General features: G+C 56.7%; 2 protein-coding genes across 7 annotated transcripts; one reads left to right on the forward strand and one right to left on the reverse strand.

The window, feature by feature from the left end:
• PDE1B (phosphodiesterase 1B) lies at positions 1 to 14,980 on the forward strand. 5 transcript variants are annotated; one of them, XM_008704694.2, is made up of 16 exons: positions 61 to 164; positions 1,988 to 2,087; positions 4,810 to 4,923; positions 5,762 to 5,953; positions 6,159 to 6,225; positions 6,572 to 6,688; positions 8,854 to 8,994; positions 9,398 to 9,498; positions 9,607 to 9,732; positions 9,859 to 9,960; positions 10,947 to 11,067; positions 11,327 to 11,408; positions 11,731 to 11,839; positions 12,309 to 12,439; positions 12,981 to 13,100; positions 13,600 to 14,980. In XM_008704694.2, the coding sequence occupies exons 2-15, from the start codon at positions 2,011 to 2,013 to the stop codon at positions 13,082 to 13,084; spliced, it is 1,584 nt and encodes a 527-aa protein (XP_008702916.1). In that variant the 5' UTR covers positions 61 to 164; positions 1,988 to 2,010; the 3' UTR covers positions 13,085 to 13,100; positions 13,600 to 14,980. The 5 variants fall into 5 exon arrangements, with proteins under 5 accessions (XP_008702918.1, XP_008702919.1, XP_008702916.1 ...); XM_008704695.2 differs by having other exon boundaries at positions 62 to 164; positions 5,771 to 5,953; XM_008704698.2 differs by having other exon boundaries at positions 65 to 164; positions 5,868 to 5,953.
• Positions 14,981 to 15,942: 962 nt separating this feature from the next.
• Positions 15,943 to 23,653, reverse strand: PPP1R1A (protein phosphatase 1 regulatory inhibitor subunit 1A). Of its 2 annotated transcripts, none has more exons than XM_040642591.1 (7): positions 23,485 to 23,653; positions 19,728 to 19,788; positions 18,659 to 18,696; positions 18,248 to 18,311; positions 17,577 to 17,732; positions 16,595 to 16,701; positions 15,943 to 16,076 (listed from the first exon to the last, which is right to left on the reverse strand). In XM_040642591.1, exons 1-7 carry the CDS (start codon positions 23,566 to 23,568, stop codon positions 16,071 to 16,073), a joined length of 516 nt encoding a protein of 171 aa, XP_040498525.1. In that variant the 5' UTR covers positions 23,569 to 23,653; the 3' UTR covers positions 15,943 to 16,070. The 2 variants fall into 2 exon arrangements, with proteins under 2 accessions (XP_040498525.1, XP_040498526.1); XM_040642592.1 differs by lacking the exon at positions 23,485 to 23,653 and adding an exon at positions 22,153 to 22,194.
• Between the last annotated feature and the right edge of the window lie 3,221 nt (positions 23,654 to 26,874).

The raw sequence follows: 26,874 nt of genomic DNA on the forward strand, positions 1-26,874 counted from the left end.
GCTGAGACCTGGAGGAGGAAGTTGGGCCCAAGAGGGAGTCATTCCCCTCGGGGGCCCCGGGGGCCCCAGGGGCAGCATTCTGATACTCGGAAGCAGGACACTCTGATTCCCATGGCAAACCCTGTTCCTGTGCAGAGAAGCCACCTCCAGGGCCCCATCCTCAGGTAGGCACCAGGGCCGAGAAAGGGAGAGGGGAGGGGGAGGACAGGTGGCTGTGGGTCACCACTAGTAGTTTGGGGGGGGGGAGGGATCAAGACTTGACAGTCCCCATATGTTGTGTGCACATGCGTGTCCGCTTCTCCACCTTTTACCCGCCGGTCTTGCCCTTCCTCTTATTCTCCTCCTTTCCCATCTCCCTTTCCTTTGAGTTGCTTCCTCTTGCCTGTGGCAGGTGGCTTGGCCAGGATTCCCCCTTCCTCTCCTTCCTCACCCCAGCATCCTTAGGACCTCACATTCCTCTGAAATTTCGTCTGATCTTAAAACCCCAAAGGCAAATCAGATTCTTCTTCCAACTCCTAGCCCTTTGGCTTGAGGCTGCCCTGTCCTAGGAGTGTGGGTGCTGGAAGTAGTACAGGGGGCTTTGGAAACTGCCAGATCATCAGCTATGATGGCCCAAAGAAACGAACTGGTGGGGAAGCTGAACTCTTCTGGGGTGTTGGGATTATTACTACCCTGAGCCTTCCCTTTCAATGGGCTGCCTAGAGCTGGGAGAGACTGGTGCTTTCCAGGGGTCAGGGTCTGAGGCTTTTCTCGGGGTGCAGAGGCCGAGGGTAAAGGAGAAAGAAGTGGGTGTGGTGAAACAGGACTCGTGGTGGAGATGGAAGGATTGTTGCAGAAGCTTCCAGTTTTCCTTAGGCCTGGACGAGGACCTGTCCATGGGCGGGGAAGTAGGATTTCCTGCAGAAGAATGCTGAGGGGAGGACTGTGGGTGGGTCTGGGGAGATCCTAACTCTGAAGGACTTTAGAACCAGAGAGGCCGCTGCTGGGCGGAGGGGCTGTGGGGGAGTTAGACGACTTCAGGAGGGTGACGTTCAGCACCTGGAGCCTTCCAGCTGCCCGAGTCCAGGTCCCCTTCTTGGACTCCCCATTTGTCAAATTTATTCTGTAATCTTCCTCTCCCTCCCCACTCCTTCTGGTGTCTGGATCATGTCTGCTTCAGATTTCAACAGGAGCTATAAAGGAGCAGGGTTTAGACGTGGAGGCAGGAGGAACTTGGAGGGAAGGTTGTGTGGAAGGCCAGCCACAGCCTCATTCTTCTCCGAAGGCGCTCCGGTAGAGTTTCAGAAACCCTGCCGCAGAGATCCCCATTGTGAGCTCTGGCAGATAGCCCCCCACCTGATTAATCTCTCCCCTCTCCCTTTTATTTATTTATTTATTTATTTATTTATTTATTTAGATTGTATTTATTGAGAGAAAGTTAGAGAGAGAGAGAGAGAGAGAGAGCATGAGCAGGGGGAGGGGCAGAGGAAGAAGCAGGCTCCCCGCTCAGCAGGGAGCCCGATGGGGGGCTCCATCCCAGGACCCTGGGACCCTGACCTGAGCAGAAGGCAGAAGCTTAACTGACCGAGCCACCCAGGCGCCCCTCCCTTTCACTGAATGAACATTGGCTGAGCGCATGCTGTGTGCTCTGGGTAGAGCAGCGGTGTCAGTCCCATTAAGATGCTCACAGTCTGCTGTGGGCCGGCAGACACCAGCACTTCCTGGGGGAGACAACAGACTGAGGAGCTGTGATGGAATGAGCTCCAGCCTCTCTGCAAGCGAATTACGGGATCGAGCCCCTTCTGCCCAACACCTTTGGTGTGCGGGGCACAGTTAGGCCCCAGCAGTGTGAGTTGTAGGCTTGCCCACCTGACTGAGATGGACAAGTTGTGGGACCTTGAGCCAGTCACTTAACCTCCCTCCTCAGGTGGTTGTGTGGTCCAAATGAGGTTTGTCATTATGAAGGAGAGATCATGGCCATTTTCATTGTCTCATTTTCTCTGTTAAGGGGCTTCTCAATCACCAGCCTCCATGCAAACTAGACGCCCTCTTCTCCACCTGGACTCGGGATGGAGAAGGCAGGCGCTTGTTGGTTTGAAGGCCACAAGGTATGAGCTGGGTGGGGCCCGCGTGATGCTGGTCAGTTCATCCAATTCACATCATGTTTAGAGAGCCCCATTGTATGTGTCAGGCCTTCTGCATACATTATTTCACTTATAAAATAAATTATAAAATAAATAATAATTCTTATTAACAGCCCTTCACCCGTCGTTTATCATCATCTGCACTGTTGTACAGAGGCAGGAACAGAGGCTCTAAAAGAAAGGTTCTCAAAGGTCCGTGTGCATGAGAATCATCCTGGGTGTTTGTTAAACGTGTTTGCAGATCCTTGGATCATACCCTTACACATTCTGGTTCAGTAGGGGAGCAGCAAGTCCTGGAATCTTAGTTTTTCACAGGTATCCCAAGGGATTCTTTTTTTCTTTTTTAAGGTTTTATTTGTTTATTTGTCAGAGAGAGAGAAACAGAGACAGAGCCCAATTGGGGAAGTGTCAGGCAGAGGGAGAAGCAGGCTCCCTGCCAAGCAAGGAGCCTGATGCGGGACTCCATCCCAGGACCTGAGCCGAAGGCAGACGCTTAACCCACTGAGCCACCCAGGCGTCCCTATCCCAAGTAATTCTGATGCCAGTGGTCTACAGGCCACCTTTTGAGAGATACTGATTGAGAATTAGTGACTTGCCCAAGGGCTCGGGGCCAGGATACCTCTGAATCCAGGATCTTGCCCCTGAGAACTGTGGCCAAAGCCTTGGTTTCTGCACTGGAAATAGGGGTGGCAATTTCTTCCCAACTCCCTCCCTCCCTCTAGGCCCATTGTGAGGATAATCTGAGATAACATAGGAGAAATCGCTTTTAAAAATGTAGAGCTGGCAGCATTGTTAACGATTATGCGAATACATGCAAATGAACACCCGTGGGCTTGGCTGTTCACTTTGGGAGCCTGTGCTGGGATGTGTGTTTCAAGATGTGGGTCGAGAGAGGATGTGGAAGAGCTGGTGAGTTTAGGTTTGGGTTTTACAAAGGGCTGACCAACGTGGAGGATGAGGCCTGGGGTAGGAATCTGGGAGAGAGATGGGACCAGAGGCTTTTCTTTCTTTTTGGGTTGTGTGTCCCCTAGATCTGAGGGTCCCTGGCCACGGGGACTGACCAGCAGAGGGAAGCCCTGGTTTTTGCCTGGGCCCCAAAGGTGGAGTGAACTTCTTTGTTCTGCGACCTCTGGGTCAGTGCTCTGGGAGATGCTGGTTCAGTCCCCCTTCCCAGCTCATTGGATGGAAAGCCTTTTATGTTGTCTGGCCTCTATTCCACCTCCCTAATGAACCCCTCGCTGGGGCAGAGCTTTACTGAAGCCGGCTTCTTTCTTGTTGAACAGCTGCCATTTGCACATGCAGCAGGAAGGCCAGAAGTGGGGTTTGAAGATCACCCACGGAGGAGGCTGCAGGGTCCCCCTCAACTGCTTTCCTTCCATTTCCCCCCTTGCCCTTCTGCCCCGTTTGCATTCAGACTGTTTGGGCAGGACTGCTGGCCCCTGAGGTGAGAGTTGGCCTGAGACCCTTCCTGGGGCTGGCTCTTTCTGGCACCCCCATTCCAAAGCTGCTGAGACCCCAGGATTCCAGAGCTGCTTCTGTTCAGGAGTGCCATTGTTCTCCTTCCCCAGCATCCCTGGGAATTGATGCTAATTTCAGCCTCTGGTCCCTGACTCATTCTTTTTTCCTCCCTGACTCATAGGGTGACCTTGGGTTTCTGAAGCCCCTCTTGGTGGGGAGTTGTCATGGCCACCACTTTACCCCCACCTGGGTGTTAGGTGGGGCGGGGCAGGGCTGGGGGAAAGAGCCAGAGGGGAACGTTTAATTGCTTTTTTAAAAATCACCATCTAAAGTCAAGATTGAGTTTTTTTGCTTTGTGGCTGCCTGGGCCGGACTCTGCAGACTTCTAAGAAGTCTCCCACTTCATCACTGACCCCCAGCATTCATGAGTGCAAAAGATGAGGGACCGTCCCCTCAGGCAGAGCATCCAGTAACTGAGACCCCCTGGCCCCACCCCCAGCACTTTGGCTCGGGGGAAGCCGGCCCTGCGGCGGAGGTGGGGGATGGGTACAGGCACACACTGCCAGAGGTTCTCTCGGGCACAGCATTGGGCAGGCAGGGGTTAATCCTGCTTTGTCCTGGTTGATGGATTCTGGAATCATAATCCATTAGCTCTGCCTGAATAGAGTGAGGCCAGGCGAGAGCATTCAGATTGGTCTTTGTTCTGCGTCTTCACCATCCCTGCCAGGGACAGAGAGGCTGTGGACATGTACCCGCCCCCCCTGCCCCCCGCCCCTGCCATGACCAATGGATGTAACAGAAGCATCTTGGGGCTCTTTTGATTGCTGTTGACCCACAGCTCACTCTGCTGGGGGAAATTGGCAATGTCAGCTCTTGGTTATTCAGGCTATGAAACAGTCCCCAGAACATCAGCCTGGGTGCTTTGCACCTGCCTCGTTCTGCTGGCCCCCCGAAGTCTAAATGAGAGTTTTCAGGAAACTGACTGAAAGGAGGTGTGTGTGTGTGGGGGGGGCTCAGAAAAAAGCCTGGGATTAAACTTTGGGGGTAGATACACTTAATACAGGACAGGCGGTGGCAAGAGCCCGGGATGAAACACACTAGCTGCGATTCGTCTTCCTGTCGGACAGAGTGCCGATTTGTGGAAGACTGAGACGCCTCATCAGAGGGGTCCTGCTCTCGGGACGGGATAGCAGCGCCTGAGCAGGGCGTCTGTGCCCACCCCCCCCAGGTTACGCTACATGGTGAAGCAGCTGGAGAACGGGGAGGTAGACATCGAGGAGCTGAAGAAAAACCTGGAGTACACGGCTTCTCTGCTGGAGGCCGTGTACATAGACGAGACTCGGTGAGAGACCCGTGCACGGGGAAGACGCGGGGCAGGCACGGTGATGGGGGCGGGGGTGAGACAGGAGGCCGGAGACAGAGACCCGAGACAGGGCCAAAGCAGGGAGGAAGAGCTGTAGCTGGAAATACCACAGAGGCAAAGGGGCGGAGGAGCAGACGGAGTTGCAGAGACAGAGACAAGCACAGGCATCAAAGAGAGAAGACTTTTCAGAGCTGGGAGGGACCAGAACGCTCGTGTAGTCCTAACCCTCTCGCCCGTGCGGAATCCCTCCAGGCCTGTGCGGCCCAGCATGGGAGCCGCTGGTCACATGTGGCCGTTGAGCCCGAGTGTGAACCGAGACATGGATGTGTATGTAACGCGCACGCTGGATTTCAAACACTGAGAAAAAGGAATTGACTTCACATCGAAATGATATGATTTTGGGTGTATCTGGTTAAAGAAAACTTAATATTAAAATGAATTTCACCCGTTTCTTTTTACTTTTTAAATGTGGCTACTCACCAATTTCACGTTACTTCTACCTGGCTTGCGTTTTGTTTCCGGTGGGCAGTGCTGCGGGTCTCAGCCTCCCTGCCAGGTGGTATCTATTCCATTTTCTGCTTGAGCGCCTCCAGAGTTGGGATGCCCACTACCTCACATGGTGGCGTCTTTCATTATGGAGGCATCAGAGAGACAGAAAAACCAAAAACCAAAACCAAACGTAGTGAGAGAAAGGAAGGGGAGGGTGAGAGAAGAGAGAGACCTGGCCTGGGCCTTGCTGAGCCGTGGGGTGTGGCTGGGCCCGGCGGCCCTAGGTTGTGGAAGCACTTGCTGTCTTTCTTCTGTGACTCCCCTGCTGGGGCCTCAGGCAAATCTTGGACACGGAGGACGAGCTGCAGGAGCTGCGGTCAGATGCCGTGCCCTCGGAGGTGCGGGACTGGCTGGCCTCCACCTTCACCCAGCAGGCCCGGGCCAAAGGCCGCCGCGCAGAGGAGAAGCCCAAGTTCCGGAGCATCGTGCACGCGGTGCAGGCTGGGATCTTCGTGGAACGGTGAGGCTTGCCCCCGCTCAGCCTCCCTCTGCCTGTAGTTGTGTCCCCCTTTCCCGGACACCCTGGGCTTCCGGGACCTCACTGTACCCCCAGTGGTGTGGCCCCCCCACCCCCATTGCCCAGAGCTCATCCCCACAGCCCCACCTGATCAGACCCCACTTCCCAGACCTTCAAACGTGGGCTTCTTTTTGCTATTTGCCCTTAGGATGTTCCGGAGAACGTATACCTCTGTGGGCCCCACCTATTCCACTGTGGTCCTCAACTGTCTCAAGGTGAGCCCCGGGTTTTTGGGAAAGAGGAGAAGGTTGGAGGAAGGAATGGTCGTTGGGACTTTCAGACTCTTGGTGGGGTGGTTTTTGCCTTCCCTTTTAACTGTCATCCCCATGTTCCTCAAAGCAACATTTCGCCCACTCCAGAGGCAAACTTCTATCTTGTTATCTCCCCTGCACTGAGAGATACCTGAGAAGAATAAGGCCCATGTCACCATGTCTTTGTTTTCCTGCTTCCCAGGTCTCTGTAAACATTGGGAAGTCCTCCTTGAAGTCTAACTGCAACCCTTGCTGCTGTTGGGAAGCTCCCCTTGGGAGTCTCCCTGCCTAGTCTGTTGTTTCTCCACAGAACCTGGACCTCTGGTGCTTCGATGTCTTTTCCTTGAACCGGGCAGCAGATGACCACGCCCTGAGGACCATTGTCTTTGAGTTACTGACTCGGCACAACCTCATCAGCCGCTTTAAGGTTGGGCAGCACCCTACGCCTGTTCCGGGGCAGGGCTGTCCACTGCCGTTACTCCTGTTCTAAACGGTGGCCGGCAGGCCGGTTCCACGGGCTTCCTCACTCAGTCTCACTGTCAGCGAAGTTTCCCTGTGCCCACCGTCCCAGCCTTTCTGTCACTTGCTCCATCCCGAGCTTCCCACTTCATTTATTGCTTTCCAGAGGAAGATTCTAGGTCAGCAACCAGAGCAATTCTGCTCTGTCCTGCTTTGCTTCTTTCCCGTAACTTGTCCTCTCCAGGCTGGCTCGAAGTTCACCTCCCTGTGTCCGCTGTCCTGCCTCCTGCCTGTGGACACCCGAGGCCTAGAGTCCAGATGCTGTCAGCCTGTGCCCTGGGGACTAGAATCTCTCCATTTGTTTCCTGGGGGGTGGGGGGGGCAGGAGCGCGGAGGAAGGGATAAGATCGGTCAGTCCTTCCCTCCCCCTCGGCTCTAGTCTCCGTCTGAGGAGTTTTATGGAGAGGGTCAGCTCTTGGCAAGGCTGGGTAGGGCCGTGTGAGGGGAGGGAGGGTGCGTGAACTCCATTTGCTCCTCAGCTTGGCTGGCCGTGAAGAACATGGGATTAAAGTCCTCTCCAGGTTCTATGCCAGGAGGGAATAGGGGCTGGAAAAAACCACTTCCGTGTGGAAAAACCACACTTGGAAGTGGAGGGTGGAGGGGTTGAAGAGTCGCAATGGGAATAGTAGGTGGGAGTGGACAGAGATGTTAGAGCAGAGGAGAACACGTATGTTCCGCGGGGGCCCGGAGGCAGGTCAGAGGAGTCCAGCTGGAGGCCCTTTCTCAGAGGGCTGTGGTAGAGCGTCCAGCCATCCTCAGCCTCTGCTTTACCAGAGTAGACTATTGGTGCGTGTGAACCTTTCCTCAACCTTGACTCTTCGTTTTACACCAACTCCCGAGAGGGTTTCCAGAACTTTCCTGAGATGCTTAGTTGACATTTTTCCTCAGTGCCTTCCTGAGGCCTCTCCTTCTGCACCTTCATCTTCTTCCTTCCAGTCCTGCCCTCTCCAGGACAGAGAACAGCAGGGTCCTCCTTTTCCTAAGACTTTTCCTGGCTCCTATTTCTCCAAACTGGTTCTCAGACATTCTCTGGACACCAGCTTCTCCGAAACTCTGCTTCCTTACCTGGCAGGACTGGTTTTGGAGGACCCCAGGAGTAACTGCCAGGTTGGGTTTGGCCCAGCCCCGGTTCGCCTTGCTCCAAGACAGTTAGATTCCCTTTTCTTGGGCACCCAGCCCCTCCCCTGCGTCCCTTCCCTTCCCTCCAGGGACACCATGGCAACGCAGAAGCAAGGGCAGTTGTCATGGAAACGGTCCTTTAAAATTCCCTGAATTTGGGGCACAGCCCTCCGGGATGGGGGTGGGAGATGTTAGGGTCTGACTGATCAGTGGTACGTCTTCGGTGTCTCATCACTATGGCTCATCCCTACAGAAGCTTCCCCAAGTCCTGAACCTCACTCTCCTCACAGCCTCAGGAGATCCTGGGACTGGTGCAGACGCCAGCCCTGCCCTCTGGGAGCCTGAGCCTTTGAAGGAGGCAGCAGACTCCAAGGGCATATACAGGGACAACTGATAGTAGCTGGACAGAGCTCTGGCTCTTGGTGCTGGCGTGTATGTGTGTGTGTGTGTGTGTGTGTGTGTGTGTGTGTGTTTTGGGGTGGGTACAGGGAAAGTCTTCTTAGAGGAGGGGGTGACCCATATCTATCTTGGTCATCTTACTCTTTCCCCTGCTTCTGAACCCCTTTCCACGGTATTGGATTGGGGGTGGGATAGGGTGATTGGAAGATAGGAGGGAAGTTTTCTTTTCTTAAAAAGCTCCGGGAAATAATAATTATAGCTACTCTTTAGAGAGCACTTACTAAGTGCCTTGTACTTATCTCATTAAATTCAAGGAGGTGATATTCTCTTCATTCTGCAATAAAGTATCAGAGGCACACGACTTACCCAAGGTCACACAGCCAGCAGGTGGTGGAGCCCGGATGTGAGCCCAGGTCCACCTGACTGCAGAGCCGGTGCTCTCTCCCTGCGCCATGCTGCCTTCTAAGGAAAGATGGCGTTGCTGATCTCAGTCCTCGGCTGCCTGCCAGTCCTGCAGATCCTCCCTGTATCTCGATTTTCTCCCTCCCACTGCAGATTCCCACTGTGTTTTTGATGACTTTCCTGGATGCACTGGAGACAGGCTATGGGAAGTACAAGAACCCTTATCACAACCAGATCCACGCAGCTGATGTTACCCAGACGGTCCATTGCTTCTTGCTCCGCACAGGGATGGTGGTGCGTGCCCGGGAGATCGTTCTTCTGTGATTTAGGGGCTTATGGCTGCAGAAGTGGGAAGTCTAGACTATATTCCCATTTCCCTTTGTTTCTCTTTGGATCCTCTCCTTTAGTATCCCAAAGTCTTTACAGAGTCAAATTTTACTTACTCCAGAGGATTCCTGGGTGGACCGTAACGTCATGGGCAACGCTGGGGATGTGTGCTGGGATACGGTGGGAATGTTTCAGGTTGGAATAAAGGGGGGTATTTCACCATTCTGGGAGCTGAGAAACCTGGCCGTCTTAGCCCAAGAGCTGGCCTTGAAGAACGGAAGGGATGGGCTGAGTGGTATAGCCTGGGGTGGAGGTCTTTGGGCAGTGATGGGCGGGGTGAGGCCCCTCTCATCCCGTCTCTCTCCCCCAGCACTGCCTGTCGGAGATCGAGGTCTTAGCCATCATCTTCGCTGCAGCCATCCATGACTATGAGCACACAGGCACTACCAACAGCTTCCACATCCAGACCAAGTGAGGGCTGCCGATGAGGCAGGGGCAGGAGGGGCCCAGTGGGGGTGGGGCAGGTTGCCAGAGCCCCCACTTACAGGGGGCTGGACGCGATGACCCTTGGCTTTGCAGGTCAGAATGTGCCATCTTGTACAATGATCGCTCAGTGCTGGAGAATCACCACATCAGCTCTGTCTTCCGAATGATGCAGGATGACGAGATGAACATTTTCATCAACCTCACCAGGGATGAGTTTGTGTGAGCCGAAGGCGGGAGTGGGCATCCCAAAGAGACCCCTCACCTCGACCCTCTCTTCCCACTCCCTGGACCTCCGGTCCATCCGTGCTGTGGGGGCTGATCGCTTCTCTCGCTCTGTCCACCCAGAGAGCTGCGGGCCCTGGTCATCGAGATGGTGTTGGCCACGGACATGTCCTGCCATTTCCAGCAAGTGAAGTGCATGAAGACGGCCTTGCAGCAGCTGGAGAGGTGGCGTGTGGTGGGGTGTGGCCGGGGCGAGGCCAGAGTGAGGGCTGTGTGAATCGAGGGCACATACAGGGGTAACTGGTGTGCCAGGCCTTTACCTGGATGTGGAAGCTCTCCTGGCTCCAGGCGTCCACCTCCGAGGATGTGTGTGTGTGTGTGTGTGTGTGACGTGTGTGCACACGGGCCTGGGTCTGCACCGGCCCGCGCTGCGGGTCTGCGGGAGAGCGCAGGGAGTCTGCAATGGGCATTCTCAGGGCCGCTGCAGGGCAGCCTGACCCTGGAATGTTGGGAAAATCATGCAACCTTTCTGGACTCGTTTCCTTATCTGCGCCTTAGGTTAAAAGAAAAAAAGCACAGAACAAATGCCATGATTACATTGAATGTTGCTTAAATGCGGGTGGGAGGATATGAATGTGTGTAAGAGAGAAGAGGCTGTGGGGGGTCCTGAAGGTACGTATATTCATGCACAGCGTCTCTGTGGGGACTGCGTGCCGTGTGGCATTGCTGGGGGAATAATGGTAACACTTACAATGATGATGATGATGATGATAACATCTACTCAGCACTTATTACGTGCCAGACACGCTACTAAATGCTTTCATGTTGTGTGTCATTTGATTTTCAGAACAACCCTATGTGGCAGATTCTGTTAATATTTCCTGTTAGATTGAGAAAAGTGGAATATGGAAATTTGAAGTAACTTGCTCTGTGTCACACAGCGAGTGTGTGATGGGTACAGTGGGGATTCGAACCCATTCCCTCTGCTTCTAAGAGCTTGGGCTGCTTCCCCACATATGGGCGCACGTGTGTGTGTATGTGTGTGCGTGTGCATGCGTGTGTGTACCCGTGTGCGTGCGTGTGCGTGCTGTCTCAGAGGCTGGTGGACGTTCCCTGCAAGGATCCGAGGGCTTGTGATGGGAAGTTAGGAACGGTCCCGGTACCTTCTCCTAAAAGATAGTCTCCCTTCCCTTACCACGTGCTCTGACCAGGATTGACAAGTCCAAGGCCCTGTCTCTACTGCTCCATGCTGCGGACATCAGCCACCCAACCAAGCAGTGGTCGGTGCACAGCCGCTGGACCAAGGCCCTCATGGAGGAGTTCTTCCGTCAGGTAGTGGGGCGTCTTCACCCGGCCCCGCCCTCCTTCCCCTTTGTTCTCCAGCTTCCCACTGCACGTCCAGATCTTCTGCGGCTTCTGACCTGATCCCAAAGCCCTGGGATCAGAGGTCATTTTCCTAAAAGCTTAGCTGTGGTTGCATGCCGTTTGCATACCGTCCATTTCCAAGTCAAAGACGCCGAAATCCCTCTTCTCCTCCCCCCGCCCCCCCAGCCGCACCCCCTCCAGCTTTCCCGCGCTGTCTCCTCCCCAGGGCGACAAGGAGGCGGAGCTGGGCCTGCCCTTTTCTCCGCTGTGTGACCGCACTTCCACTCTGGTGGCACAGTCGCAGATCGGTGAGTGGCCTTTCCAGTCGGGAGGAGAGCCCCAGGAAGGGGACGGGATGCTTTCTGGGCCGGGGCCGGGCTTCTCCGAGTCACCATCCCTCAGAACCAGTCTTCCTGTGGAGTAAGCTTGTGCTGGGGCACGGGGTCCTGGGTGGAAGGCCTGGGGGTGCACAGGTGCGGTCACAAAGACATCGTTGCAAAAGGCTGTCCCCACTGGGAACTTTGCAGCCTGCATCATCCTGTTTTACCTGCAGCCGGGGGTTCCAGCCGCGCCGGCCCCTGTGCCCAGCCCTCCGGGTGCACCTCTCCATTGTGTTCCCCTTCGCCGCAGGTTTCATCGACTTCATCGTGGAGCCCACCTTCTCCGTGCTCACTGATGTGGCTGAGAAGAGTGTGCAGCCCCTGGTGGACGAGGACTCCAAGTCTAAGACCCAGCCCAGGTGAGGGTGGCTGCGAAAGCCAGGTCTCCTGGTTCTGGGGGAGGGAAGAGGGACTCACAGAGAGCACCGAGCGCAGGGAGGAGGTACAGCCGAGGCGGGTGGTGGAGAAGCAGGCTACCCAGAACTTGGGGGGCTCTGCTGCATGTCACACACAGGGGCGGAAGGATGGGACCAGAAGGCTGTGACCTGCACCTGTGGTCCCCTCCACCCATTTTCGTTAGCTCTATCTTTATTGCCTTTCTGCTAATCTCGTTTTTTATTTTCCTTCTAGTAGGAGGGAGGGTGTGGAGAGGAAGGGGTGAAATTGAGGGAAAAGGGGCAGGGACTCGGGGGTACCCAGCAGAGGGAAGGGGGGGATAGTCTCCCTAAGTCTCCTCCTGGTCTTCCAGCCCCGCCGCTCTGCGGGCTGTGAAGGCAGTTCTGGAGTGGGCTGGGTCTCACCTCTGGAATTGGGGGGGTGCTGCTTTAGTTTCCAGTGGCGCCAGCCTTCTCTGGATGTGGAAGTGGGAGACCCCAACCCTGATGTGGTCAGCTTCCGCTCTACCTGGACCAAATACATTCAGGAGAACAAGCAGAAATGGAAGGAACGGGCGGCAAGTGGTGGGTGCTGTTGGACCTGGGGTGGGGGGTGGGTGAGGCCTTGCGGGGAGGGTGGGCTGGTGGAGCAGGAGCAGGTCCGCTTTCCTTAACCCCCTGGAGCAACCCTTTGTTTGACTCCCAGAGTTGAGAATGGAGCTAAAGAGAGGAAAGTAAGATCACAGGAAAGATTGTGCCGCTGATTGGCCCGGACTGTTCTAGAACCTAGAACAGGGACAGGAGGGAAGATAGGAGCAGCCATATTGCAGAGCCCACGGAACTCCGTGCATGTTGTGGTCTGTAAAAGGTGCCCCGGCAGATCGGGGTAACTTGGTGGCCTGGGCTGGGAAATCTCTTCCTTTATGTGTGAGTTGAGGGTTGTGAATTTTAGCCAGGCTGCGGAGGAAGGCTGGAGAGGCTCTCCCTAGATCGGCGTGGGTTGAATGAAGCTCGTCTTGAAGGCAGGAGGACGCAGGAGAACCTTCACTTTTCTCCACACGCTCCTGGCCTTCTGGGGAAAAACATTTCTTGCTCCGGTCCCAACTTCCTAAATGCCCCTCTGCAGGCGTCACCAACCAGATGTCCATTGACGAACTGTCGCCCTGTGAGGAAGAGGCCCTGCCCTCCCCTGCCGAAGATGAACACAACCAGAATGGGAATCTGGACTAGCCTGGGGCCGGCCCAGGTGAGCCTGTGTGGTGGAGGGGGAGGGTCTTGAGATTCCGTGGGGGGTAGAAAGAGCTGGGTGTCCAACATGGCATCTTTGAAGGGTCATCTCTGGGGTTCGGTGGATGTGAGATTCTCCCTCCCTCTTCCGAGGGAGGAAAATGGAGGAAGTGAACATGTGGTTGAGCCAGGGCGTGAGAGGGACCCCTTCTGTCCGTTCCCTGCAGGAAGCAAGGTGGTAGCTCCTCAGAACTGGGAGGGCCTGAGCGAGGCTGCAGCCGGCCTCTGTAGCACCTTGGTGAGGGCTCGGGAACAGGGCCCAGCAGGACGCTGTGAGGTCAGTGGGGCATGACTGCCATAGCAGGCCCCCCGCTCACACGCCTGGCTGGGCCCCCCTGCAGGCATTTTTCGCACAACTGTATGTGGGATGGAGTGAGGGGGTCTGGTGGGACTTGGAGAACGTAAGGCTGGAGATCAGGCTAAGTTCGGAGCGCTGAGGCCTCTCCCGCTTTTCCCAGGTCCTCAGTGAGTCCAGAGTGTTCGACGTCATCAGCACCATCCATCGGGACCAGCTCCCCATCTGCTCCGAGGGAGCATGGAGGTTGAGGAACAGACAACACACCCGAAGGCCAAATGCCAGACATTGTGGGGTTGGGGGAAGGGCCCCTCCCCACTCGACACCCATTGGGGTGCACTTTAATTTCCCAGCAGCAAGTCTGGGGAACTTTAGGCTCCCAATGGTCACTGTGCCCATCCCACTGCCTCTGGACTCCCCGCACCCCTGTGGCCAGATGGCTGGCTGGGAGAGGGGAGCTTCTTGGAGGCCTCCCAGGGCCCAGGGGGGAGGGTCAGAGATGCCAGCCCCTGGGCCCTCCCCCATCCTTTTTGCCTCCAAGTTTCTAAGCAATACATTTTGGGGGGTTCCCTCAGCCCCCCCCCAGATCTTAGCTGGCAGGTCTGGATCCCCCTTTTCTTCCCCTGGGAGGGGCTGAAATAGGATAGAAAGCTGGGGGTTTTCAGAGCCCTGTATGTGGAGAGGGGCATAGGCTCCTTCAGGGCATGGGAGCTTTCTAGGGCCTGGGAATGCAGGGGTGTTCTCTTTACCCCAGACCTACACTGCTTCAGCACCATCCCCAGCCTCCCCGCCCCACCCCAATCTTCCTCCCCTCCCATTCTGAAATGTCCACTGGGGGAAGAGAGGAGGCCTCTCCTGGGTCCGCAAGAACTTGGGATTGGTCTAGGCCCCTGGGGCTGATCGCCTACCCTGGCTGTCCGGAGCCCTTTGCCTCCTTCCTCTCCCCAGGGCTGGGAGGCTCCCATCCGACCAATGTCTGTAAAGTGCTTTGCAGTCCCCCTAGCAGAGCACCTTCAGGACGCATCTTCGAGCACAGGCAGGAGATGAGCTGGCTTGGGGCCCAGGGTGCGTGGGGAGGGGGAGGTATAATCCAGTCGTCCTGCATTGCTATCAGAGGGCCCCTCCCCTGCCCCCTTCCAGAACCCCCCCAGCTGCAGGCACCAAGAGGCCCCTCCCCTGGGACCAGTGGGGAGTGGTGGGTGGAAAGCAGATAGGAGGGGCTCAGGGCTGCTGCCGCTGTGTCCCCTGAAGGCAGCCCGCCAGGCCCTGTGCCCCTTCTCCTCCGGCTCCTCAAGCAGCCTTGTCCCAGGAAAGGCCCAAGTCCAGGTGACTGCCCTCCTCCTACCTTGTAAATACCAACCATGCATTTGTACAGTGGGCCCCATTTGTGTGAAGTCCATATCCATGGTCTCTTAGACCCGCCACCTTGACACTTGTCCCTCCTACCCCACCCCAAGTGGGGCAGAGACGCATGTGACTCACCCCTGCCCTTGGTCTCCCAGAACCCTGCTATAGCCAGAGATCAATAAAGAAGGGAGACCAGGCCTGGCTGTGTTTCGTGTTTGCTGGATGGAAGGCCACACCGTCTCTTTCAAGCTCGAAAGAATCCTGGTGTGGTGTTCTCCCTATTATGTCTGTGGGTGGGGAGGCTGGGGCCTGGGGAGGGGAGGTGGTGCCTGAGGGCACGCAGTAGGGATGGCGGGGGTGGGGCTCCTGAGGCACCTCCTCTCTACCAGCGTGCTTCCTCAGTAGGGAAGGGCGACTCTCACATTCCCTCCTCCCCTCCCCACCACCTGGAAAAATCAAAAGTGGCGGCAGGAGAGGCCTGGCTCGCCGCTGCGGAAGTTTCTTCACCTGTTCTGGGTTTTCGTCTTTTGCCCTGGCCCCTCCGGGTCTCGGATCAGGGAGAGAGCTGATCTTCCGGCTCCCAGCCAGGGCCTCTTTGTTAATAGCCACTGTGTTCTCAACCCATCTCAGCTACCGGGTTGGAACAGGGGTGGTGGTCTCCTCATAGCTGGAGGAGGGACCACATCCTGAAGCCTGGGAATCACTGAGGCCTGGAGGGCGGGCAGGGAGGCATCCACACAACCCTCTTTCCCGTGGGCCAAGGGCCAGGTGCAGTCCCCCCTTCTGTCCAGCAGACGGCAGCCGCAGCACAGGCACAGCTGGAGCGCCTTCCAACTCCAAGTTCCACAGCTGCAGGGCAGCCCTGCCAGGTGCTTGTATCTTTTTCCTCAGAGAAGAGAACCCAGGCCTTTCCTTCCTTCTTGGTGCCCTGGAAGTTAGTCCTTACACCTGTGTGACCCCCATCTCTCTTGCCACAGCAGTAGGGGCAGGGCTGGGGGAGAACTCTCTCCCTCACCCCCTTCTTCAAGGCTCCTGCCCAGCTTCCCTATGGCCTCCTTTCCAGAGCAACTGGGCAGAAGGAGAGGAGGCTGTAGAGAGGGCAGGACAAGAAGGGAGGCAGAAAGGATTCTCCAAGCCGGGAAAGAAGGAAAATGCCAAGGACCTAACACCAAATTTATCACTTTTTAAAAACAAGAGATTTTTCCCCAAAGTGAAGAGAATAAGAAACAGATCCAGTGTCCATGCATTCCCAGCTGCAGTCTCGATTCCAGGAGACCTCCTTCACTCTCAGACCTGTTGTGGGGGAGGGGCAGAAAGAGAGGGCACGTGAGAGGCCAGAGGGCCTACTGTCCCCACCCTTGCTGCTCTGCCATCATCAAGCGTCTAACCTCTGATGTCCGACACCAGTCCCCCCACTTGTCCAGCCCACGCAGGGGAGGGGGACTGTAAAGTCAAAGCCCACAAGGCTATCTCATCAATGCTTCTGCTCCAGGCCGGACTACTGCTCAAAAGCCTGGACATGAGGCTCTCCTTTTGGGTTCCAAATTCCTTTTCTCAGAAAGCCGATGGTGGACTTCCATCGCCTGTTCCAGGAGCCAGAAACCCTGGTACTGAGCCTCACCTCAATCCTCCGTCCTGCAGCTTAATCCCATTTCTCTTTGTTCGGGGATACATAATACCCCCAAATCTTCTTGCCTGAGACAATAGCTTCTCAGTGACTGAGGCTGGTCCTTTGTTCCTCCATTTCCCTGATTCCCTTATCTACACAGCCTGCTCTCCTGCAGACCGGGTGCCCAGCCCTGGACTCTTACCGAGTTGGCTCCCTGGGAATCCAATGGTGGTATATGGGTTGTGGGTTCCTTTGTGCTGGGTTTCTCACTGCCCCTCTCCTGAGCTTTAGGGATGGGTTCTGCAGGCTCTAAGGAGGGAAAATGGGTGGTGGGAGGGAAAGGCAGTATTCATGAGGCTGGCAGAGAGAGCCGCTCCCTTACTCCATCTTATACTCCAGTGACCCTGGAGAGGAGCCCGAGACCAGGCTGGGGGCAACTGGACAATACCAGTGGTGTTTTCTCTAATCATAACTATGACTACAGGGTCTTTTTTTTTTTTTTATTTGCAATCAGAAATTAAAAAAAAAACTTTCAAAGGCAAGTTAAAAAAAGTTTGGGTACAATTTGGCTAAATCTGACCTCGTCTGGGACTATTTATAGTTTTTATTTATCCCATTTAGTGGGACCATTCAGTTCACCGCAGAAGCATTACTGTGTTGGCTTACAGGGTGCTCTGCTGGGGCGTAACGTAACATACAGTGTGGAGACCACGTCACCTTCATGTAACTGTCAGGACGCTGGATTCTGGAATCCACGCGGGGCAAGGGCCTTAACAGCCCTTCCATGTACTGCGTCCTTTTTATGTGTCAGCTGCTGGGCTAAGAACCGGTCCCATCTCATTTTCACAAACGACCCAAGGCCAGAGGCATCGTCATCATCACTTTACAGACCGAGGTGAAGTAAGGCCATGGAGGCCTCCGGGCTGGTAAAGTGACAGAGCTGCGATTCTAGCCTGTGAGCGCGGCTCCATGGCAGCCGGCCCCACCGTCCAGTCCAGCGCGAGCTGCAGCCCCAGCTGGGACGCGGGCGTCATTCCGTAAGGCAGGTGAACAGACGCAAATACGTGCAGTGCGCACAAATACGCCCGTGTTCTTAGGGCAGTTTCCGGCTCTGATGAGACCCCTCCCCATGATGGGTAAGGCCGGCCTCCTCCTGGGCCAGTCCCTCCCCAGCCCGAACGTACTTTGTGCTTTCCCAGACGTGCCCGGCCGTGACTCCGCTTCTGCGCCCGGGGTCCCAGGTGGGCGCGGCTCCTGGGCCCCTGCGCTCTCGGCGGCTCCCTCAGGTTCCTCTCCCGGCTGCTGTTGGCCCAGGTGGTGTTCAACCATCATCTGGAGCTCTGGGGGCACAGAGAAAGGGAGGGGCAGGCTCGCTCAGAGTCCCCTCTGGGGACAGTGACTTTTCCATCCTCCGAGATCTGAACGGGGTGGGCGGAGACGTTTGCTGGGCAACGGGGAGGGCCTAACTACACAGTAACACCTATTTCCTTCAAAAGCAGGGGAGGGGAGGGGCCTTCGGGAACCAAAGATCTTCCTAACTCTCCCGTGGGGGCAAGAGAAAAGACTCCGTTGAGATTCAAGAACTACCGGATACCTTCTCTGTGGTGCTCACTCCGTATCCTAGTTAGCTGCCATAGTGAGGCGGTACTCAGGGCTCAGTAGGTGAAGAAGGTTCTCCCAGGCCTCCCAGCTTGTCGAGGCAGAGCTGGAACCCAGCCCAGACTGTCTAGCAACAACGCCACTGTAACAAAGGCAAGGACTTCCCAAGGCTTCCCTCCAAAGGGGTCACTAGGCCTACATCCAGCCTCAGGCGCAGAGGGGAAGAAAGGGGTGGGAAGGGCGGGGTCTTCCTAACCTTTCATTGTGGGTGTGGTCCTCGTCACCTTCTTCCGTTGCCGTGGAGACATGGCCAAAGTGGACTGTGAAGGACACAGAGCGCAGGTGGGGGGCCTGCCCTTCTCCCCCACCTTCTGTGCCTTACCATGCTTTTGGATTGGAGACTGGGGGTCTGCTGTGGGCTTCAGAAAGTGGGGGGAGAGATTTCCTGCTTGCCAGCCGCTCCCCGCCCCCCCCCACCCACAGTGAGCAAGGAAACTGGGTGTGGGGGATACGGTGCGTGTGTATGTGTCTGTCCGCTCATGCGCATTTGGGGGGATGCAGAGGAGGGAGTTAGAGGGCCCTTCAGATTGGACGGGGGTCTGAGGAATAATCCCCTGAGGAGTCTCTGGGTTCTCTGGGCTGGGCTGAGCAAGAGGGACCAGCTCACCTTGAGAAGTGGGTTGGGGATCCGGTCTTCATCTATCTCTGAGGGGAACAGGGAAAGGAGAAAGTGAAAAGGACTGAAAACCCAGGGGTCCCCACAGAGCCAACTTCCCAAGGGGAGGAGCCTCGGCAATCACCTCCTTCCTGATCTGTCCCTCACATCTGCTCCTAGGAAGTTGGCCCTGATGGCTGCCCCAGGCCTGCTCCCTTTGGCTCCCTCCTGCCCTGCTTTCTTCCCTGCACGGAGTCCTGTCCTTGACTCTGTGGCCAATGGGTGTCTACATACTTGCCTCAGACCTGGAGGGTCCTGAAGTAGGATCTGTGGTCCTTTTGCTCTTTTCCTCCCTCTGAAGTATCCATAGGTCTTTCTCCTCCCAATCCCTGCCCCCGCCCCAGGTCCAGAACTGAACCCTGCATGGGAGGGGACCCCAGATAAAGAAGAGCAAGTGTACCCGGCACAGGGAGGCACAATCCTTTTTGGTAGTTGGGCGCAGGCTGGAGACTTGGGCATCCTGAGCTCCAGGCTCCCTTATGAGCATGACCACCTCTCTGCCACCGTCCTGGCAAGCTCCCCTGACATTCTCGGAGACCTGGTTCTCTCCCCAGACCTCGCTGGGCACACGGGTGACCGGAATGCCAGCTGCTCCCTGAGCTGTGTCTAACCTTCCCTTTCCCCTCTGGGGGTTGGGAAGATGGCTGATGGAGGCGGTCCCTCCCCCTCACAGCTGTCACTGCCTCTGGGGGTGGGGGCCGCAGCATCTCAGTTGCTGGAGAAACCTGGAAGGCTGTTGCCGCAGCAACCAGCACTCAGTTGACCACCCCAATTCCTGGGGGGCTTAGGAGCCAGGTGCTTCCGCTCCCCTTCCCCAGCGCTGCTCTATCTTGCCAAAGCGAAGGAAACCCTTCTGCTAATGCAGCCCCCACTTTCCCCACGCCCCTGAAGTGGGGGCTGAGAAGCCAGCTCTCTGCCGCCTCCGAGCTGCCCTCCTCCTAGCTGGCGCCCGCCTTCTCTCTCTGGGCCTGGCTGTCCTCAGCAGCCCCCATGCCCTTCAGCGACCCATCCCTGGGGTTACCTGGGGAGGACTGGTCACTGGTCAGCACGAGGGTGGCAGGGGTGGGGCGGCGCCTCCGAATCTGAGGGAAGAGGTCAAGTGCACGTGGAAGCATCAAAGCCCCACCCAGTACCACTCAGCAACATAAGCCAGGCTCCCCACTTAATAGAGCTCAAAAAATGCCCCATTACACTGAACCTACCATCCCAAGATGGACGCTCTCGGGCCCATCCCCCTCCCTTGGGGACCCAAAAGACCCCCCACCCCCTTTCTGCTTCTGCATCTCCCTAGCGCTCCATCTCAGCAGCCGAATCTGCTCCCATGCATCGATCTCTGACTTGCTGTCCTTCCGTCCGTCCTGATCAATGGTCAGAAATAACCCAAGAGGGCCAAGGCTTTTCCCTCCGTGTTCCAGCCCACCCCTCACTCCCAAACAGACATTAACCTTTTGCGTGCTGGCATCAGTGGAGAGCACCCCTCCGTCCCCGCCCAGCCTGGGTGGACGGCACAGGGAAGGGAGGGCTGAAGGTGCGTTCCCCTGGCGCGCGCCCTGGCTTGGTCCCCAAAGTCCTCCCTATCTTCGGACACACTGCCTTTCTAATTTGTCAGGAAATGCGGTCTGGGGAAATCCTGGTCATGGTAAATGAAATACCAGCAGGAGCCCTACGCAGGCGTCTAGTCAGGGCCTGAAGTTACCTGAAACACCTTACCCTGGGCTCCAGGGTCCCATGCTAAGAAATTAACATATAAAAACGGACTGACTGCGGGCGGCCGCTGCTCTTTTGCGAGGCTGCCAATGAAGTTCATTGTTGTTGCAGTCAGTCCAAGGACTCCTGGGACAAGTGTTTTTTTCCCCTTTCTCAGGAGGGTTTAGAGGCTTGGAAGTGAGGGGACCCGTGGGGCTGGAGTCCCTGCAGCTCCCTCCAGGGCAGAAGAGAGGAGGGAAGGCGAAAGGGACTAGGAAAGGGGCTAAAATTATCCAGGGCTGACAGCAGTAGGGTGAGGACATTGAAGGATCAAATTCCTATCTTTCTGTGGCCATTAATGATTATCACTCCCTTTGGGGGTGGGGTTAGACACCCGTCCTTCTCTGTGCCCAGAAAGTGGGTATCAGCCATAGCGAGAGTGCAGTGTTAGTCTGAGAGGGGGATTCTCCCCAAAGAAATGGGATGCGTACAATGGGGGTCTGTTGGGGTAGGTCATTGTTTTCTCTGGAGATTCCAGCGACCTCTGTTTGGGGTGACATTTCAAGGTCCCTGGCAGTACCAGTCCTGTGTGTGTGTGTGCGTGCGTATGTGTGCGTGTGCGTGCGTGTGCGTATGTGTGCGTGCGCGTGCACGCATGCACATAGGCACTGCACAAACATTAGCTGTGGGTCCTGATGCATTCCTGACGCAGAAGAGCTGGGCGCCAGCAGATGGGCATGTGTGCTTCACGTACGTGGGGTGAGGGCCATCGCTTCCCTAGGGGAGGCCTCCTCTTTATTTCTTTCCTGCTGTGGGTGGAGGGGGGATGCCGGGTGTGGAGGAGTCAGAGGGACAGGGAGAGGGTGGGGGTGTTAGTGGAAGTTGGGAGCCTGAGAAGGGACCACAAGTACCACGGAAAGGACCTTGAGAGGGCAGCAGGGCTCTGTGATGTGGGACAGATCCCTTCCTTAGCCCATTTCCTTGCCTTGGACAAGATTTCTAGGCACTCAGAGTCTTTGAGAATTTCGATATCCTATAGCAGAAGGGAGTCAAGCCAGCCTTCCTGAAGCCTCTCCCAGGCACCCGAACTGCTAGGAAATGAATAGACGGTCTCTCTGCTTTCTCTCGCACCTATCTCTGATCCCAGTGCTTAAGGACACCTGGTTGCCTTTGCCTCTGATTTACTGCCAAAACAGTCACGCCAAAGACCTGGTAGCTGGGCACCCCTCCATCCCCTGCCGCCCTGTGCTCCGTAACTCATAGCTCCTAACCCCTTTTGCTCTCCCATGTCATGCTGGATTAGGAGCTCCTGCCACGCCTGGAGCTTTTTGATTGGGTAACACACTTGGGCAACACAGCAAGAGGGGCCGAGGTGAGACCGCAGGTAGAATTTCAGGTCTAGTGGACACACCAGTTTTGGAATATTAGAGAAAAGCAGGCAGAAGTCCCAGCTCTTTTTTCCCTCTGGCTCCTTACCACTGTCTTCTCTGCCTCCTCTGTCTCCAGACCCCTGAACCAGCTGGCCTACCCTCCCCCCACAACACACAGGGACACCTGGTTTCTCGAACACCAAACAGATGCAGGTGTCTGGCAGTGAGACCTGTCTATGCTGGTGAAAGGCAGTCTTTCTTGGCACCTCACCCCTAATCCCCTCCAGCGCACACTCATGGGCCCTTTTTTCGGGGTCTGAGGTTATCTTAGGCAGGCCCCTGCCTCCAGGCCTAACAGTCTTGCTCCCGACTCTCCACCCTCCTCCTCACCAGGCCTGAGGTCTCCCCACAGTCCATCCTACTGTCACCCCTTCGAGGTCTGAAGAGGCGGCTCCCCTCAGGCCAGGGACAGGAGGGAGGTGCACATTCCTCACCCCTACTCACACTTCGGGAAGCTGAAATTACAGGGGGAGTGCGTGTACCCACCCTTCCCTTCACACCCGACCTTATTCCACCAAACAGCTGGAGGAAGACAGAGGACACTCTCTCCAGCCCCTGCCAAGAGGTCACAGAGTTTTTTCAGGTGGGGAGGCCCAGCCAGAGCCCTGGGAGCCGGTTGGGGGAACTGCAGAACTGACCTTGTGGCCAATGGATAGTCCTTAGGAATGGGGATGTCCAGGGAAATGGACAGAGAACACAAAAAGAGATGGAGCAATGAGCAAACGAGCAAATATTTGGCAAATGGGCGGTAGTAGTGACCACGGGTGGTCACCTCTCCACACACATGCTCACTCTCCCTGAGACACACACTTGCTCACACTCTCATCCACTGCCGGCCTCTGCCAGGCGGCTCGGAGCTAAAAATAGACCAGGCCCTGGGCTGGGCCAGGGCCTTGGACTCCCACCCCTTGAGCCAAGGCCGGCACAGCGCTGCTCCCTTGCACATGGGGTCCCTTGCACCTGGCCCCCAGAAAGCCCCTGCCTCTGGCTTCCCGGTGCCTTTCTCTCCATGCCACCCCCACTCCCCGCTCGCTCCAAAGGGCATGAGTTGGGAATAGGGACCCACGTGTCCAGACTTGCATTAGAGGGAGCCTCAGCCAGTGCACCCCACCATCCCTCTCCCCAGAGCCCCAGCCCTTTCAGTTTTCCTCAGCTCCTTCTTGCTCTCACTCTCCGGAGTCAGGCAAGGTAGCCTTCAGTGAGGGGAGGACCCGGAGGGCTATTTCTCTTCTTCCAACTCCTTTCGACAGCACCAGGCTCCCTCCGTTACCTACCTACCCCCCCAACCCCTCCCGCAAGGCTGCCGGTGCCCTTCGGCGCCCCCACCGAGCTCAGAAACTCTGGCGGGGGTTGTCTGGGTGGGGGATGCAAGACGGGCGGGGGCGGGGAGGGGTCGTGTCCTCAGGCAGGCCCCCTCCCCCAGGGCTGGGGAGGCAGAGAGCGACCCTCTGCGCGGACAGGCTTCGAGGGAGGCGCTCGCCCTAGCACAGACGGGCAGATGTGGCTCCAGGGTGGGGGAGGGGAGAGAAGACCCCCAAACGGAGCGCGGTCGCCCTCCCTGGGGCGCCCTGCTAAGGGCGGACGAAGCGGGTTTCTCGGCTGCCACAGCCCAGGGCCCCTCGTCCGTGGCTGGGCGAGTCCCCGGCCCCCGCCCCCCCGCACCTGCTCGGCCGCCTCGGGGTCAAGGTGCGGCTCCAGCAGCGGGACGGTGAACTGGATCTTCCGCGGGCTGCCGTCCTGCTCCATGGCTGGGGCGGCGGCCGCTGGGCCCGCGCCGCGGCGGGAGGGCGGGCGGCGGACTCGGGGCTGGGCCGGGCGCGCTCCCTCTCCGCTCCGCTCGGGCCCGGCCCCAGCCCGGCGCGCTCGGCTCCCGGCTCCCGGCTCCCGGCGCGGCGCTCCCCGCCCGCGGCCCGGGGGCTCTGCGGTCGCCGATTGGCTCCGCGGCCGCCCCTCCCGGCCCCCTCCCCCTCCCGCCGCCCGCAACCTTAACCCCGTCGTGGCTGCGCCGCGGGCTGCGGGGGTCTCCGCCCGGTCCCGGTCGTGGGCGGCGGTCCCGGCGGGCACGCAGGTGTCCTCAGAGTTCCGGGCAGGGAGTGGGGGTGGGGAGCGGGCCGGAGAACTTCTCTAGGCTGGGGCGCGTTTTCGGAGCCGGACGGTGGAGGGGCGCTGCCAGGAGGAGGCGGCAAACGCGAGAAGGAGATTTCATTTATGATCTTAAAACGGGTTGTCTCGTAGAGCAAAGAAGGAAAGGGGACTTAGGCATGCAGCAGGAGGGATGAAGGCTAGACACGGAGAGGGACTTTCCCTGGGGAAGAAAACACTAGAGCGAAGGTGAAAACTTGGAGGGGAGGGTGCGGTCCGGGCGCCGGCAGTTCGCTCAGCCGACAGCGAGGGGGAATTGAAGACCTTAGAGGGTCTCCAGAGGCCAGAGCCTCTCTCTTGAAGCGCCGATGGGAGTGGGTGGAGGGCTCCGGGAGAGAGCACCATCTGGGACTCGGCAGACGGAGTGTTGGGGGTGGGGAGCCGACAGTGCTTGTGAAATAGATTTCTCTTTCTGCTTGCTAAACTACAGGGCTGGGAAAGCAGGTGAAAGGCCTGCAGGGGGAGAATGCTGCGGGATGGACGGGGAAACTCCCGGTGGGGTGGCTTGTTTACAAATGGGGTTGGTTTCCAATTCCACTACTGGCAGGATAATGAAAATGATCTGCTGTAGCTGAGGGGATGGAGGTTAGACTCCGTGAAGAACTTACCACGTTGGTGGAGGACCGGATGTCCATCAATATCAGTGAGTGAGGCAGATAGGATATTCTTAGGAGCTGGTGGGCACCATGCCAGGGCCTGGGGGCCATTGGATGGAGGGACAAGAGGTGCTGTGGCCCTGGGGCGGGGCAGGGCTGGATGCATCACTGGGGGAGGAGAAGGACTGGAGGTAGGGAGGAAAAGGGACAGGGAGTTCTGGGGGAGGGGCTGGGGCAGGGCCAGGGCCAGGGCCAGAGATCTGTTTCTTTAGCCTTAAGCCCGGCAACTGGCAAGTTCCGTACAGATTAATGCCCGGTTCTCTAGGGTCCCTATGATCACCCTGTCTTCTAAGGGCTCAGCCTCAACTCTTAGTTGCCTCCTCTCCTGGGCAGCCCTTTCCTGACCTGGATTTCACAGCCCCTTCCCCTTTTACCTCCCAAAATAACCTCCCCTGTCCTCCCCCCTAGCCGTATCTCTTTACACTGGTCAGGCCCAGCTCAGTTTTCTCGGGGCAAGCCTGCGGTTATAGGGACCCAGTGGGGCAGTCAGACCTCCATTAGCTTGTTAATTGACCCCATTTTGCTGTCACTTGGACTCTAGGAATGATCCCCTCCACTCAGTCTGCACTCATAGGGTCCCTTTGCATTCTTTTTAAAAGCTTTTTTCCTCCAGTTTTATTGAAAAACAATCGACACTCATCAGTGTATAAATTTAAGGCATTCAGCACCACGGTTGGACTCACATATATTGTGACATGGTTACCACAGTAGGTTCAGTTAATGTTCATCTTCTCGTAAGATACAATAAAAAAGAAAAAGAAAGAAAGAAGGAAAAAAAAGGGGGGGGATTCTTTGTGATGAGAACTCAGGAGTTACTCTGTTAACAGCTGTCCTTGGTGTCACACGCGGTGTCACACGCGGTGTCACACGCGGTGTCAGCTGTCGTCGTCATGTTGTACACCACGCCCCCAGCCCTTACTCATCTTAACTCTGGAGTTTGTACCTTTTGACCACCCTCCTCCAGTTCCCCCTGCCCCTCTCCTCTGCCTCGGATAACCGCAAACCTGATCTCCTTTTCTAGGAGCCTGATTTTTGTTTTAGATTCCACATGTAAGCGAGATCCTACAGGTCTGTCGTTGCCTGACTTCACTCAGCATCACGCTTTCAAGAGCCATCTGTGTTGCAGGATTTCCTCATTTTTTATGGCCAAATAATATTCCGTAATATATACAATACACGTCTATATCTATAGCTGTAGCTATCACAACTTCATCCATTCATCCCTCAGGGGACACTTCAGTTGTTTCCGTGTGTTGGCTGTTGTAAATGCTGCTGCCGTGAACCTGGGGGTGCACAGAGATATCCTTTTGCCTTTACTCTCTCTTTGATGTAGCAAGGCCAGCCAGGAAAACAACTAGTTGTATTTCCCAGCCCCTTCCCTGAAGCTGCTCCCCAGCCCCCTGCCCCCCAAGAAGTGACAGTGGAGGGAGGGGGTATGAAGACACTGAAGCCAGAGGAGAAAGATGGGGTGGGAACGCAGGGCCCATTAGCACATGGGCACTTGCTCTGGCTTCCTCCCCACTCGCCCACTTCCTGATCACACACACACAGAGCAGGGTCCAAAGTACCCTCTAAACAGGTGACTTGCACGCCCCTTACCCCATTCCACCAGGACCTTGGAACTTGAAGCCAGGATTCTCACACCCCTGGGTTTCTGGGGCCTCAGAATATCCTCACTGAGCCTCAATTTCCCCATTTGTAAAATGGGAGAAGAGTCCCTGCCTGGTAGGGTTGGTACCCTACCTACACTATGAGGTAAGGTGCCTGGCACATAGAAGACCCTCCATTAATCCATAGTTGCTGTTGTTACGGTCTTGTCGTCTCCTAGCAGGGCAGCCGTGAAGGGAGTCGTCTCTCCAAGCTCTTATCAGGAGAACCTTCATCCCACCCCTTCATCCAGTTTGCCTGGGCCTCTTTCACAGTCCCCTTTTCCCCTCAGACTTTGGTCTGGCCATGAGACTCCTCCCCAAGTCCTCCACCCACCCTTCATGTTGCTTCCTCAAGATTCCCCGAACCCCCTGGCCCTGAAAGCTGCAGGTAAGGAGAGGGGCCCCGGTTGCTCAGGCTTTGGAGAGGTGGCTGATGGGGAGCTGTGTGGGAAGAAGGGTCCCAGGAGCAGCCGGTGCTGGGGTGGAGGCAGAGGAGGAGAGAGCAGGGAGAGGGAGGAGACAGCTCAGGGTAGGGGCTTGGCTTCGAGAGGAGGAGGCTGGGGGACAGTGGGCAAAGCGTCTGGGGGTAGTGGGCAGTGGAGTGT

This window comes from Ursus maritimus, unplaced genomic scaffold, assembly GCF_017311325.1.
Source record: "Ursus maritimus isolate PB19 unplaced genomic scaffold, ASM1731132v1 scaffold_26, whole genome shotgun sequence".
NCBI classification, from domain to species: Eukaryota; Metazoa; Chordata; class Mammalia; order Carnivora; family Ursidae; genus Ursus; species Ursus maritimus.

What these genes read in the sequence shown, in the direction of transcription:
- PDE1B (XM_008704694.2), top strand. Translation starts at nt 2,011, where the DNA reads ATGCAAACTAGACGCCCTCTTCTCCACCTGGACTCGGGATGGAGAAGG. An exon ending in TGCTCCGCACAGGGATGGTG is followed by an intron (nt 8,995 to 9,397) that starts GTGCGTGCCCGG and finishes TCTCTCCCCCAG; the next exon opens with CACTGCCTGTCGGAGATCGA. An exon ending in TGGAGGAGTTCTTCCGTCAG is followed by an intron (nt 11,068 to 11,326) that starts GTAGTGGGGCGT and finishes TCTCCTCCCCAG; the next exon opens with GGCGACAAGGAGGCGGAGCT.
- PPP1R1A (XM_040642591.1), bottom strand. Translation starts at nt 23,568, where the DNA reads ATGGAGCAGGACGGCAGCCCGCGGAAGATCCAGTTCACCGTCCCGCTG. An exon ending in CAGTGACCAGTCCTCCCCAG is followed by an intron (nt 18,697 to 19,727) that starts GTAACCCCAGGG and finishes TGTTCCCCTCAG; the next exon opens with AGATAGATGAAGACCGGATC. An exon ending in TCCCCAACCCACTTCTCAAG is followed by an intron (nt 18,312 to 18,658) that starts GTGAGCTGGTCC and finishes TGTCCTTCACAG; the next exon opens with TCCACTTTGGCCATGTCTCC.